At 43.2% G+C, this 15822-nt stretch overlaps 1 protein-coding gene across 1 annotated transcript; it reads left to right on the top strand.

Annotated features, from left to right (window-relative positions):
- The first annotated feature begins 2888 nt into the window (after window positions 1-2888).
- kctd16a (potassium channel tetramerization domain containing 16a) lies at window positions 2889-14448 on the top strand. Its single transcript, XM_086311691.1, has 2 exons — window positions 2889-3740; window positions 13158-14448. Exons 1-2 carry the CDS (start codon window positions 2918-2920, stop codon window positions 13607-13609), a joined length of 1275 nt encoding a protein of 424 aa, XP_086167817.1. The 5' UTR covers window positions 2889-2917; the 3' UTR covers window positions 13610-14448.
- Window positions 14449-15822: the final 1374 nt, after the last annotated feature.

Below are 15822 nucleotides of genomic sequence, written 5' to 3'. Positions count from 1 at the left end.
GAATAAGAAATAGGATCTATAGCACACACAGGAGGAGAGTCATCCCCAAGTACATTTTAGGGAATTAACTCCAAGTCGTTCTGTTATACAAGTCAAACATCGCCCTATCTGCACATGTGCAACTGCAAACAATTTGCCTTATACAGTAAACTACACCGTATGATGCTATTCCTTATCTATAGTGGCGCGCGCTTCAGTGTGGAGGGCGCACAAGCCTCAAAACATCAGGATATAATTTCAAATGTAAGCAGCAAAGCCCTCACATGACAGAAAAGGAGATCAGTATGCTCACTGTAGCTCTAAATCCCCACTGTTTGAATCCCACTCAGTCCCCTGCGGCTGCTTAGCAACCCCTCTCCAGCACAATATACTCCGAATTAACAGGGTAAAGCGTGACCGCTGCCTCCTCACAACCACGAGTCAAGGGTGCTCTCCCATCACCAACGCCTTCTCTCAGCACTGCAGCAATAAAAGCCGCGGCTTTATTACATCGTGGATCCAAAACAACATGAAAAGCAAACACGAGACACGAAACAGTGTGAAACGTGGTTGGGGGCTCCGTGTGATGTGGACAGCAAGATTTATGGGATATTTCACACACAGCGCAAACAGGCAAGTACGTTTCAACTTGGTATCACAGATTCGGGTGATTGTGAACCCTTGAATGGCCCTCTCTCCCCATTTAAATAATTTCTCCTACACACATCTTATATTATGCACAATATATACAACAGGAGCTTGTGACCTACATAGAAATGCACATGCAGATGATGACATGCGCTGTCAATCCTTCACCTCTGCTTTGCACCTCACATTATCCAAACTCGATTTTCCACCCCAAGAAAACTTGGCTTCAGCGCAGTGTACTCTGATGACTCTACGGCAAATTCACTGAGCAGGCCTTAAGCACTATCACACGTCCCCAAAACCTCAGCCCCTCTCTGCTGCTATATAATCCAGAATAAAATGACTCAGTAATGAGGGTTCCAACTCTATAAACCGCAGGGAGAGCGCACTAAACGGAGACTTCGTTATGATATACATGTTCAATTACCATTATAACACGTGCAGAAAAAAGTAAGTGTTCATTAATGCATTTCTTAATATTTTTTTTTAATTAGTTCCTTTGGTAAAGAGATCAGTTTCACCGTGATGTCTGACCCTGGTGCTCAAAGGTTCAGTCAGAGTGCCGCTCAGATTCTAATTATTGCTCACTCAGCTCGAGTTTTCAAGCGTAACACCGGACAGGGGTGTAGTTAAGAGTGTAGATCACGCGCAGCTGTCACACACGACGAGCTTTCAAGTGACACAGCGACACCTTACCCCACCTCATCCATCTCACTGTCACGGCGAGTGAGGTGAGCCGTGTGGAGGTAATGAAGGAGGATCCAAACGCAGGCAGTCGTGAAGGTGTGAAGGTGGTTTGAGCATGAAAGTAAATACAAACGGCAAAGGGAGCTATGACTAACTAGACTGGGAACAAACTAACTACAGAACACGAACCTGAACAGAAACACTTGGCGGTTGACAGCAGGGAAACACACAGATGACGCAGGGTGGAATACACAGACGGACCAGCAACTACAATGACGGCAGACATGACTTAAATACACAGAGAATCACAGGGGAATTACACACAGGTGGTGGACACAGCTGGGAATAATCAACAAGACGAGACAAAGGTAAAACTGAACACACTCACATGAGACGCAGACCATCACAATAAAACAGGAACAAGCAACCATCACACTAAGACACAAACTCGACATAGAGAGACAGACAGAAAATGGCACATGGAGCTAGACAAATACTAAGCAGACACAACTGAAGAACAAATCCTAAACACCACAGAAACATGAAACTCAAATAATAAACATCATCATAATCAACACTACAAGAGAACAAGAAAACAATCCCTGATGCAAACTAAAACCAAAACATAATAAAACTCAAACTACTGGGTCCGACGGACCCAGAACCGTGACACTCACGGGATAAGCACGTCAGCTAAAAGTGTTAAATGTAAAAGGGGATTAATCTGTGATCTTAAAATTGCGTCACACCTCATCGCCAGCTGCACGTCGCCCGTGGCCGTATCAGAATTTCATGAAAAATTGCACAGATCCCCCCCCCCCCCCCCCCCCCCTCTCTCTCTCTCCAATCATCCCGCTTTGCGTCCATCAGCTGAAAATGTCATTTTCCTTTAAGATGATGTAAGACATTACTACACGGGACGATTTTTTCCCATTCTCTCTCTCTCTTGCACAGCTTGGAGCAACGTTATCTTGAGCCTGCCGTCGGTCCAAACATTTCCGCACTCAGCAGTTTGGAGAGATGGATGCGCGCAGGAATCCCATCCTCCTCATCTGTGCGAGAAACCTCCTCGCGCATTTCAGTATCTCAGGAGCCGGGAGCGTGGCAGCAGAGCGATGAGGTGCATGCACATTTTTTTTTTAAAATTCTTTATTTGAGTTTATCTGGCTGAACTGAGGGACAAACGCAAACCAGTGACGCTCTCCACTGAAACTTGAGCGGAGATGTATTCACTTTTTTGTGCTGTGAAATTTCTGAGTGAAGTGAGTATATTACATTTATCTGGAATCAAACTAGCAAATCAACGGGGTGGATGCGTGTAATTCGACGCTGGTTAGGATAATCGATTCCATTCAAAAGAAAAAAGAAAAGGATGCATCGTGGTGGGTAGGCACGTTTACGCACGGGGTTAAAGGATGTACTGTAGACACACCTTGGGATTGTTCTGTCATGAGATACTGGATGCGAGTGCTGCAGCTTGCATCGAGACTGTGTGTTAGCTCTGAGCGCATCGGCACCGTATGCAGCTACACCCTACACCCTGAACTTCTGGGACGTTTGCGCTCCGTGATCGAGACTCGGATTTCTTACAGGATCGGACAAAATGGCACTGAGCGAAAACTGCAAAACGCAACCCACAAAGGAGCAAGGCTCGGTGCAAAACCCTCCATCGGATGTGATTGAGCTAAACGTGGGTGGGCAGGTGTATTACACTCGTTATGGTACACTGGCAAGTTTTCCAAATTCTCTACTTGGGAAGCTGTTCTCTAACAAGAAGGGGTCCTCGAATGACTTGTCCCGGGACCTCAGAGGACGCTATTTTATAGACAGAGATGGGTTTCTGTTTCGGTATATCCTGGATTACCTTAGAGACAAGCAAGTCGTCCTCCCTGATCACTTTCCTGAAAGAGGAAGGTTGAAAAGGGAGGCGGAATACTTTCAGCTGCCAGATTTAGTCAAACTTTTGTCATCCGAGGACTCAAAACTATTCGCAGACGACTTGTACTACAGCGATTTGGATGATGCGTCGCAGGGCAGCGACCAGAGGTATTATCCCTCTTACTCCTTTGACAGGAGGTACGGCTACATCACGGTCGCCCTCAAAGGCGTTTGCGCAGCGGGAGGCAGAGAAAATCAAAGTGATGCCAAGGCCAGAAAGTTACCGAGAATCTTCATTAGTAGCAGAATTGGCTTGGCGAAAGAAGTGTTTGGAGACGCCCTGAATGAGAACAGGGACACGGACAGACCTCCGGACCGATACACCTGCAGATTTTACCTCAAGTTCAGACACCTGGAGAGGGCGTTTGACATGCTGTCAGAGAGCGGCTTTCATATTGTGGCCTGCAATTCGTCCCTGACCACGTCCCCGATCGCTCATTACCCGGATGACAGGGTCTGGTCCAATTACGCACAGTACATCTTCTACCGTGAGTGAAGATTTATTCCCACTCTGTTCTCTTAGAAGTGCTAACAAGCTGAGCTGGAGGCTTTCTGACCTTCAGGAGTAATCATAAGGCAACCATCACCAAAGTAAAACACAAACAACCCCAAATACGAATTAAAAATAAAGAAAACAAACGATTAAACAGGAACTAATGCCCTCCCCTCTCGCCCCCTCTAATAAATCCACATCCACATGTAATGCCTATCAGGAAGGGTTTTTTTCACATGAAAAGACCATCCTGCTAGTTTGCCACACGACAGTCAGTGTGATTTGAAGATTTACAAGGGTTGCTCACACCGCCAGGAGGCACGGTCGGATTGCAGCATTATCCTTTTAAATATTTGCATCCCTTACAGTGACTGACTTAAAACATGTGTTCTGGGTCCGAGATAAGAGGCAAACCTGCCTACGGCCCTCGGAGGAGTTGAGTCACAATGCTGCTACACTTAAAGTACACATGCGTCATGTGTAAACATGTCTTATTGCTCACATTTTTGCCAGCCGCTGGGCGATGAATAATATAGCACCAGCGGGCGGGGGGGAAAACACATGGATGCTGCTACTGCCGCTTGTCTTGAATCAGCTTGTCTTTTCTTTTCTTTTTTTATTTGGAGACAAAGTTTGTTCATCAGCAAATAACCTAATTAGCTGCAAATATGGCTTGTCCCGTTGCGGAGGGAGGAGTTGGAGCATATGGCCAATTAAAAAGCACTTTGTTCATTATTCTGAACGGCTCCCCTTAGAAGAGCTGAATTAAATCCAGTTGGTGGGTCAGAGTTGGAGGTGCAAGGTGGACTAAGGAAGACATGACATATGGTTTGGTAATGATTTACCAATAGCTTTGTTAATACGAGGTAATTATCACAGAGGGCTCTGCCTTGACCTGAGAAAACATCCAACCAGGCAGCTAGCAGGGTTTTCCTGAGTCATTCAACATTCTGGAGCACAACAACATATGGTGTAGGTGTTCACCCCATTCCCCATTAAGAAACACTGTTCTGGGTCATGGGACAGCAGGAGGTGGAGAGAAGGTGGGAAGAGACAGAGGAGAAAATAAGAGCGAAGAGCAAAAACGGGAAAAGAGAGGCACAATGTAAGAAGCCAAGCTGAAGTGAAGGGAAGAAAGGGGAGGCTGGCAGATGGAGGAGAGAGCTGCCGAGCGGGAGGGATGAGGGAGTAAAAGTTGCATGAGACCTGGCCATGGGGAGAAAGAACTGAGGCAGAAAGAAGAGAGAGGCAGTGGGAGCAAAAATAGATTAAAGTAAGGATCAGACAGGGAAGTTCATTGAGGCCGTGGGAGCGGGGAAGGGGGGAAAAAAAGAAAAAAACGGGGTGGTAAAACATGGAAGCACAGGGAGAGACAGGCTGGGTTTTCATTAGAAGACAGTGGATGAGGGGATAGCACAGGGATAGATAGATAGATAGATAGATAGATAGATAGATAGATAGATAGATAGATAGATAGATAGATAGATAGATAGATAGATAGATAGATAGATAGATAGATAGATAGATAGATAGATAGATAGATAGATAGATAGATAGGGTGATGTATAGGCACATCAAAGGTAGACAGGCGGGACAGGCCTTTCTTCACAGCAGCACAGCGGCCTGCATCCACTCTCAAAACTAATACTGTAACCTGATTCTAAATGTGGGACGCTGGCTGGCCTAGGGCAGGTAGTCCTAAGCTAAGAATGCATGTAGACAAGTGCACCTTCGGGGATGGCAGAAAACAGATATGCTTTGTTGTTGTTTGTTGTTTTCAGCTGAACATTTTACTGCTCTCTTTTTATATACTCTCTCCTCCTTCTAACAGAGACTCACATAGTGGGGAAAATGGTCAGAGGGAGGATGGGTTTGTTGAGTCTCTAAGAAGAGCAATCCAGCGCGGTAAGAAAAAAAAGAAAATGGAAGAAAAAAAAACCGGAGGACTTCCTTCCAGCCTGTCAGTTTCTTAGCATCATCCGTGTTGCTCTTCTTGTTAAATGCGTCAGTTGTTTTCTGGCTCCACTGTCTGGCAGCATTAGTGTGGACTCCACATATTCATAATCTTTTCTGTTAACAGTCAGGGGACTTTTTCCTCTCATCATGTTAAGACACTCTTATCTCAGTTATTGTCATCCTCACCTGCGCTGTAGAATATGCTGCCAGCTTCTCCTCAAACTAAAACAAATGATATTTTCATCTAAAAGGGCAATCTCCTCAGGAGGCTGCAGCCATGATGAATGATTCACATTTAGCCAAGCATGACTTGGACACCTTTTGAATAAACAACTGAAACTGCTAATGAACACACAGAGCGAACAGGACTGGGATCAGTACTTTGCTTTTAGAGGCTCATCCGGTCAACCGGGATCTTGCTTTGCAAGTTAGTCGTAATAGCAAGACAGTAAGGTGATTGAAGTCATACATAAAAAGTCATCATGAGATGAAAATATCAATTATTTAAAATCCCAAGTCAAAACTGTGCAATTTAAAAGCTAAAAATGATTAAATCATAAGTAAAATATTTGATAAAAGTCAAAATTATAGCTTACTTAATCAAAATGAGAAGAGAAAAAACAGAAAAAATGGGAAAGATCATAAATTTTTGAGTGAGGAATTTAAATGTGGACGTCGTCATATTCTGACATTTTCAATTACACCCTGTGCAGAGAAATTTGACTCAGTACATCAAAATATTAACCTACTTTGAGCATTTTAATTATATCATTACACACTTTTCACCCCCCTCCCTTTGACTTGCAGAAATGGCCTTATATAAGCGATTCTGTCAAGTGACATCCCAGGCAGAGACGTAGGTTGTTTAGCATGATAGACATGTTTGCTGTTTTCCACTGGTAGTGACAACATTATCGTTGTAGTGATTAAAAACTCTAACCTCCCAGCTGGCAATTGGGACCGGTCCCCTCACTGCTAATTATCTCCGGGGAAAGAGGGGAGTGCTGCTGCTAATTAAAAAGCAATCTGTGATCCCAAAATATTTCCTCAACTGCCGTCATCCACCGAGGAAGAAAAAAAACAAACTCCCTATTTAAAGAGACACTCTAGGCACCATTACACCATAGGAGAACTTTCAGGCAATTCATAAATGAAAACTAGCTGTCATCTTGGACTAAATATCATCCTAGCCTGCTCATCGGCGAAACCAGAGACATGCTCATCTTTCCCACTTTGAAAGAGCGGTGCAGAGAGCCTTGTCAAAATGGGAGATTTGTACAGTAAAGATGGAGGATGATTGTACTTCCTCTAGTCTGTTAATATAACTGTGCAGTCTTCATTTAAGCTGTGAAAGAGATGATGTTTGCCCATTATGGCTCCTGAACAATGGCCACAAATCGGCAGGGAGAGACAGTGAAAGTAATCAATTGCTTGGGCGTAATGGAGGCAGAGATTGGACCGTCCCTGAGCTCCCACGGAGCCTGGTTGGAGTCTGGATGGATTGGCAGTGCCTACAAGAGATGGATGGTGTTCCCATGAATAACTCGTACACGTCTTAAAGAGCACCTGGGCGGAAAAATGGTTGGAAGCAAGGCGAGGTTTGTGTGCATGTGCCATTTTTTTCCATCTCCCAAAGGTAACCGAACTTTGTGCGTGACATCAGCTCACGCAGGCAATCTGCTCCACCCTGGGAGTAAAGTATGAGTTTATTAAACATCTCAAAGGGAAAATCGAGTCTTTGAAATCAATCGCTCTTTGAAAGATTATGTTGTGGCCTGTTTTGCGGCCCTGCCGCATGGTTTCTAAATGTTTGACCTTCTACAAGCTTTTACGATTTCTACCCAGTTTTAACCTAATTTTCCTACAACACAAAGAGCTAGAACCCAACATGAAAGCTGGAATTGTTCATGTTTAAGACTGTCTGTGCATACTGATTGTCCTCTGGTTTAAGTATACTGTAACACAAGTGTGTGACAAACTAATAAAGATTGTCATTGATGATGGATTTTAATCAGTCTTAAGCAAGTTGTACACTGAAATGAAAAGACTGGTCAAGCTTCAGATTTTAAACTTTGTTGCTACTTACCATGTTTTACTTCAGACAAACTGAAAAAAAAAATTTGAGTACATATTTAGGTCTTCACATCACTTTTTTACCGAACATATATGCAAATAATCACATTTTTAATAACTGCCGGGAGGTTTCGTGGTGATATCTACATGTATTAGTTAGAAAAATTGCCATAAAGTGTGTGAAATTCTACAGTGCATAACTTTAAATGCTGTTTACTTGGAAAAAAGTTCATTCTCATACTCTGAGCCAGAAAGAAACCGTTCCAGTTTTATTCCCATCTGTATTCCGAAGGTCATTACACATGGGCTGTATTCATACATCATTCATAGCCTGATTTATAGAACATTTTGTTCCAAAAAAGATGGTGAAAATCTATTTTTTTTTCTAGCTGTTTAGAATTTCTTTTCTGTTTTATTGAGTAATAAAACCCCAAATTCCCTCTGTATAGACCCTACAGTCTATATCAGCAAACTGAAACACAACTTTTTTAGCTGACTTCATCCAATAAAATATATTGTTGTTCTGAAACATTTTGTGCACACTGCCTGGGATTCAGACATAATCGTTAACCGTTAATCAGCTAAGCAGGTTTTATGATTGTATCTAACCCTTTTCTCATATTTCTCTGAAGACTCTCCCCCCTTAATGGAATTGTGCAGGCAGCACTTACACAGAAGTTATTATTTTGGTCTCTGCTTCTGCTATTTCTGCTCTTTGAATCTGCTGGAGAGCAGGTATAACAGCTCTTTCTGTCTGACATTTAACACCTTTACGATCCCTCCAGAGATACTTAATGGCTGCTCGGGTGTGAAAGTCTTCACATTATGGACAGGACTGAGTGTTTTCTGAAGAAAAGGGGATCCCCTGTGTTGGTATGCAGAAGGAGACCGTTGTATATTAGTCACTGGCATGTTATAGGTTTTTTGAAGGTGTGTGGCATTCTGCAGTCACCAACCAGTTCATTGGGTTGAACTTTTGCCTTTAGAACATTTTTCGTGCCATAGACAGATCTGGTGACTGTGGAAGTCATTTGAGTACAGTGAACCCTTTGTCAAGTTCAAGGAAGCAGTTTGAGATTATTTGAGTTCTGTGACATGAAAATCCTGCTGCAAGCAGCCATCATGGATGAGTACACTGTAGTCATAAAGTGATGGACATGGTCAGCAACAATACTTTCGGCTGTCTTTTTTTAAAGACATTTTAAAGACTTTATTTAATCTTGTTACAGCAGCACAAGGGTCAGGAAGAAAAAGTGAATTAGAAACATATTATAAAAAAATAAGATGAAATAGGTATAATAGTGTACAAAAATACGTACAAATATGCACAAATTGTTACTATATCGAGTAAGACCCTGTATACTCAATGCTCATGTGGAACTAAGGGACCGAAAGAGTACCAAAAAGTCCCATTGTTCCATTTTGACGAGCCCGTTTGAACTGTAGCCTCAGCTTCCTGTTCTTAGCTGATGACACTTGCACTTGCTGTGGTCTTCTGCTGCTATAACCAATCTGCTGCCATGCCATGTAGACGGTGTCTACATGTCTAAATACACCTAGCTGCTGACATGTGATTGACTAATTTGATATTGGAGGTAACAAACAGTTGAATGGGTGTACCTAATAAAGTGGCCAGTGAATGTAGTTGATAAAGTATGCACAGTCTCGTACTCAAACTCATTGTTCAGTGTACTTTCTTAGATTTCCCTCTTTGACTAAAACCAACCTGACAGGGAGAGGGACCACAAACCCCTACCCCCCAAGTTCTCCTGAGGCATCATTTAAGGGATGAATAGAGCACTGCAAACTACTCGGGACACGTCCTCCCTTCATCTCGCTTCATTAGTGCTTGTGCAGAAGAGGGGTGTGGCTCTGGGTCAGAGGACAGGCCTACAGGGAGAGGCTGATATAGACATTTCAATCTGCCTGCTATGCTTGTTCATCTCCCTGTCAGGGAGACACTCAGCGGACAGCCACCCTCTGACTCGGGAGGGGAGAGCACCCGCTTGTCATTAACAATCAGCCAGTCATGCTGTCACTGTCCTCATGGAAGGGAGATAATTTCAGCCAGAGCAATGAAAAACAACAAGCCATGCTTTGTGTCCTTGAATTAGGTCACGTAGTCCTTTTTTGGGACGGGTTACCCCAACTTCCCAGCTCTTTCTCATCACTGCTGCCAATAATGGTTGTTTCAGTACATTAGGGTGGCTGCATGGAGGTAATTAATATTGACAAATTCAAATGTATGCAAATATTACAGACTTTATTATACACGGCAGGAGGTTTGACACAAACTGCTGAAGTGATACTTCTGCGGCAAATAAGACTATCTTGGTGAAATGGATTACCCTCTCCGTGTAAGGACAATCGCTGCCTTTGCAAGACAATTCTTTATTTTTCTGCTCCAAGGACATGCTGACCTAAATTGTGAGCTAACAAGCATGTAAACTACTTCCTGAGGCAGGAAGATATATATATATATATATATATATATATATAGATAGATAGATAGATAGATAGATAGATAGATAGATAGATAGATAGATAGATAGATAGATAGATAGATAGATAGATAGATAGATAGATAGATATATTTGTGTAACTGGATATAGAGGTTGAAAAATATAAGATGAGAAAGTTGTATGAGCTTACTCTCTGAATAGCTGCATGACGCATGAATATACACATTCATCCTCCAACACCAAGTTAATAAACGGGCCAATTTTCTACATTTTTTCTTTTTTCTTTTTTTTGTTTTGCTTCACGCCCAAAGTCTTGGCCTGAAAATATTATTTCATAAGAGAAAACACAGCAACTGGAGCTTCATACTCTCAGGTCTCACAGGCTTCTCTTGTGTTTGCACAAATAACAGACAGTAATGAAAGTGAACAGAAGCAGACGTGTTTATTTCAGAATTTTTAAAGTATCTTTGTGCCTGACTCCAACAGCTTTGATGTGAAATGCTCTTTGTGTGTGTGTGTTCCAAACTTTCATCCGTGTAGATTGAGGGCACAGTTCACACCATATTCACATTTAAAAAGCAGATCTGGGTCACTCACATCTGAACGGGACATAAATTGCATTCTGGCCTTGTGGATTTGTACTATAACAATGTTCTTGTTGCCTTTTTTAATTTATTTTGCCTCTCAACTTTCACCACACGATTGTGCAGAGTCTCTTTCAGATTGCATGACTGGAGCACAGCGCTGCTTTGCCTTTAAAGCTGCCATCATCAGACACCCCTGATGACTCAGTTTAGGAGCACAGTTAAAACCAATCTCTCCTCCTCCCCCCAGTGTCTGGCAAGAATTCCTCTGACATTTTGCATTTGAGTTTGTCAGATCGCTGTGCCTTCAGTCATGTCCTACTTTTCTGCCATTTAAAACCTTTAAACACCTATAAGCGAATGCACAGTTCGCCAGAACCGTGTAAACCTGGCCTCTGCAGGCACGGGGACAAGCGTTCCCGCTCTCCTCAGAGGTGGAGAGGATACCCGGTGTGACAGGCCTGCTCGCGCCCCGTGCTCTTTGCAGAGCTCGACTCCCTCTCTCTGTGTTATTTATGAGAAGTGCAGGCACAGCCCAAGTCTGAGGACCAGCCCTAGTCAGTTAATGTGGTTGGAATATGAGCTTTTAGACGGGGTGTATAGATCTGAGAAAAAAAGACAAAAAACACATTACAATCAATGGCTTCCCTGAAAAGATACCAGAGTGTATCACACCCACCTAGTTGTTTAAATGCACCTGTGTTTCCTGAAAGTCTCTTAGTTGTTTACTGACTAGGCTCTGACGGCAGAAATAAGAACCTCACAACTTCTCCCCAAACGCTCAGATTTGTCTTTGTGTTACTGGCTGCGTGGCAAGAGCCCATTTCCGTATCCATGCTCCAGCAACATGAATTGTTATGGAAAACAAAAATAAAAAGGCAAAAACAGGTGCTTCTCAACCTCATCGGCGGCTTTGATACAATCCATTCCCCTGCATGGGCTCAGAAATTTCATGCTGCTATTATTGGGTGTTGGCTAGTTTCCTAAACGGGTTTCCCCCTCTGGACTACAGCATCCATCCATTTCGAAACAATGCTCAGCCTCCTCCTCTTCATCCTCCTTGCTAAAGAGCCTGCATCCATTTGCCTGGTGCTGTTTGTCTGCCGGATTCAGTGGGATTCATTATGTGGAAAGGGGAGGGGTAGGATTGGCATGCTGATTGGCCTCTTTACTCATGGATTAGCCATTAAAAAGCTGTTAGTGACTCTCTCACTATCAGCGCAATGCAATCATCGTGCTACAGATAAGGTCATTATTACTGTCTGCGCAGAGAGGTTAAAATCCCCCTTGAACTATGCTCAGTTTAAATTGGCGCGTGCACTGGAGGGAGTAATGGACAAATTATTGCTCCCTCTGAGATATCACTGCTATGTGGTCTGTATGATAACACTGGGGGGAGAGCCATTAATATGTTTCTGTGTCCGCGAGTTTATTCCTCATATGCTGGTGTTTACGCATTTCAACCTAAATGAGACATACTGTGGCTATTTTTGGAAATGAAAGACAGCTACAGTGTTTGCTGCCTTTACTTGAACACTTCACAAGCCAGCGGGCAGTACTGTACAGTCCATAATTAGCCGTGTAGGAGGATGTGAGATGAGACAAGAAGAAGGTACGGGCAGAAAAACAAAAGACTACAAAAAAATCTTTAGTTTGTACCTGTTTGCTGCTCGCTGCAGAGCGTGAGTCACTGTTCCCAAAATTCATGATAAGAGATTGCAGCACATCAGAGGTCTACATGCATCTACCCATCCTGCAACATGCACTGAGCTGACTCTAACCATCTGAGATAAATTGTGCTTTGTTTGCCTACATTTTCCTGGCCCGGTGGCTCCCCCAGAGGTGTAAAACATAATCCCAGACTTATTTGACTGAGTGATCCGAAAACACAAAAATCATGCGCCACCTCCTTGGCAGCCAGGGTTACAGCTCCAATAAGAAGCTGCAACAGCAGAGCAGATTGCTTTGGCTCCGAGACAAGCTTCGCCTTGGGAAAAGGTCTTTAAGGGAGTCGCACTGAGCTGCACTGAGCTCCGAGGTTCTCCTTATCAGGGGATGCAATATGCACAGCCCACCAGCTCTTTGAAATTCAGCAATTAAATGTCAAAGCCAATACCTCGCATGTTCTTACAGCTGTGGCCTTTTTTGAATAATTGAAAGATACTCGTGTGGACACCGAAACTGCTGTGCAGGCATTTGTCAGCATTTGCTTGTTCACTCCAACTGTTTCGGTCGATTACTGTGGGGATTTGTCTCCGTAAAGACTGTTTGCGGTGGTTTTCTGCAAACTGCATGTGGTCGGACCCCACTGACAAACCTTTTTGCATTGTCTTGTAGGCGGACCTTCTCGGTGGTCGTCCTCTCACTGTGACTGCTGCTGCAAGAGCCACAAAAGCGAGCGCGAGGGAGAGAGCGGCACATCCTACAACGACCTCTCCACGTCCTGCTCCGAGACCCAGTCAGAGGCCAGTTCCCCTCAAGGAACCGTGATCTGCGGGCCCGTGAGCCGGCACTCCAACATTCAGACGCTGGACCGGCCGGTGCCTAAAGGGCCGGTTCACATGCTGCAGCAGGCGGAGATGCGCCGCAAGACTGACATGCTCCGTGTGAGAACCTTTGGAGTGCGGGAGCGAGAGGCTGCGAAAAGGAAAGCGAACAAGGAGAAGATGACTCCCGAGCAGGAGCTGGAGAAATGTATCCAAGACTTCCAGCGCATTAGGATTCCCGATCACTTTCCGGAAAGGAAGTACATGTGGCAATCAGAGCTTCTGAGGAAGTACCATCTCTAAATATATGAGTGGAGGAGAGGCAAGAGAGAGTGAGAGATGGTGCCGTAGTATCATTTAACCATCAGTGGAGAGCATTAAACTGCATAGGCAATACACTGCACCCTCTAAGACACATACTGTACTAGAAAAAAAACAAAACAAAACTGTGGCCACTTTCCTGCCAGGATGACTAGCCAAGCACACACAGTATGAGGCAGTGTGAGTCATTTATTTGTGAGGTATGCACAGTGTTGTGTACGATATGCACATGTGTAAATCAGGTTTCTCCTGCTGGGGCTGACATCACACACACACACCCTGTTCTCGCTTCGCGGAGCTGAGAGGCAGGAAACACTACCACTGACAACAAAGCAACCTCAGGGGCAACATCATTTCAGTTCATCAACTCACCACATACTGTATGTGCAATAGCCCACAATAGCTATTTTCTAAATGGATGTACCCAGATGGTGCTGTGAGTTAGCAACGGATTATCACTATACGTCACCGACGCAACATATACTTATAGTACGCTTTGAAAGCAGCACTGCATGTCATTTCACTCTTATCATAATTATGCAATATCAAGCAAAGTTTAAATTCACCGTTTCGTGTGACAGGTAAAAGTGGCGTGTCAGGACCGAGGCCGACTTCACCGAAGAAAGCACTGCCTAGATCTGTTTTGCCATTGTGAAACTTTTTGTGCATTGACGTCATTATGTGTTGGATAGCTGATGTTGTGTAGGTAGAGTGTATAATGCCAATGGATACTGATCTAATCCTTGATTGTATGTGTGCATAAAAAAAGTAAATAAATGAGTAAGAATTCTGTTCCTTCATAATGAGCCTTCTTCAAAACTTTTACAACTTTTAACAAATGATGACCTACTTCAGTACTTACACTTGCTATTTTGTTTCTAAGAGTGCTTTAAGAGATTGATATAGCTTCTGGGTCTGAGAAGCCAACGCAGCAGTACCTTTAACCTGCATTCCTTCTAATGGCCAGCAGCTCATTTTGTAACTCATGGTGGTTATTATAGTCAGAAAGAAGGATTATCCAGGGTGTGTGTGTGTACTTAGTTTTACAGTTAAACCTGCCCCTCCCTCATCATGTCCTGTCTCAAAGCACCAAGACTCTGATGGCAAAAACGAGACGCTATTTCTATCTTATATATTGTCTGTGGTTTACTTTAATAAATATAGCTACTGAAAGTGCCCGAGTATCTACGTAGTGCAACCTGGTAACTTGTGAGGTCAACAAAGAGGCTATTGTGCACAGATATGAATAGAGATGTACCTTCAAAGTTTGGTTAATTTTTCATGCCCACCTTGAAACTAGTGATCCTGCTTTCAGGTTTTGAAGTTGCATGATCATCCGGTACTGTGTGAAAGCCTCGAGCCACTTCTCATTTCTTTATATTTTACTTCGAATGAGCATTGGGTGCTTTGTGGCCTTAAAAATTTTGAGGAAATTGGACATGTAGAAGACAAACAAAAAGAAGAAGTGGCAGGCCTAAAAAAATAAATACATTCATGTTCTTAAGAAATGGAAAAAAAAATCCAAAAGAACAGACCAAACAGTCAAAACAACACAACTGACAAAACTGTTCATCTGCTCAAGTTCCTCAAACATTATACTGCTAATATATCTGGTTAGCTAGCTCAGTGCTGTAAGCTAGTAATTCTTCTAAAGTAAAGCAGTTTCCTGTGTTTTTAAGCTAACGTGTGTGTGTGTTTACTTTTACAATTAATCATGTCCTGTCTCAAAGCACCAAGACTGATGGCAAAAACGAGACGCTATTTCTATCTTTTATATTGTCTGTGGTTTACTTTAACAAGTATAGCTACTGAAAGTGCCCGAGTACCTACGTAGTGCAACCTGGTAACTTGTGAGGTCAACAAAGAGGCTATTGTGCACAGATATGAATACAGTCGTACCTTCAAAGTCTGGTTAATTTTTCATGCCCACCTTGAAACTGGTGATCCTGCTTTCAGGTTTTGAAGTTGCATGATCATCCAGGCTACCATCTTTGCTACTATCAGCTTGTTGCTAAAACATAACAATTTGTTACCATTTCTGTGAATCAGTGAAAAATGCCAACAATAACCTAGTTTGTCAATAATCTAGTCAATAACCAAATGTTATACTAAAAAACAAGAGGCAGTTTTCTCTATTAACACCACATCTGGGTATTTAGTTGACATTTGTTGTGTGTTGCTCCAAGCAGCTTGCT

This window comes from Aulonocara sp. 'chitande type north' Nkhata Bay, linkage group LG2, assembly GCF_057382095.1.
Source record: "Aulonocara sp. 'chitande type north' Nkhata Bay isolate Kocher_YH1m ecotype deep benthic linkage group LG2, A_spYH_male_GT1.1, whole genome shotgun sequence".
NCBI classification, from domain to species: domain Eukaryota; kingdom Metazoa; phylum Chordata; class Actinopteri; order Cichliformes; family Cichlidae; genus Aulonocara; species Aulonocara sp. 'chitande type north' Nkhata Bay.
The sequence above is the reverse complement of the archived record's forward strand: the minus strand, read 5'-3'. Positions and strand labels throughout refer to the sequence as shown.

Coding starts and splice junctions, on each gene's coding strand:
- kctd16a (XM_086311691.1), top strand. CDS start 2,918: ATGGCACTGAGCGAAAACTGCAAAACGCAACCCACAAAGGAGCAAGGC. Junction 3,741..13,157: donor CGCACAGTACATCTTCTACC/GTGAGTGAAGAT, acceptor ATTGTCTTGTAG/GCGGACCTTCTCGGTGGTCG.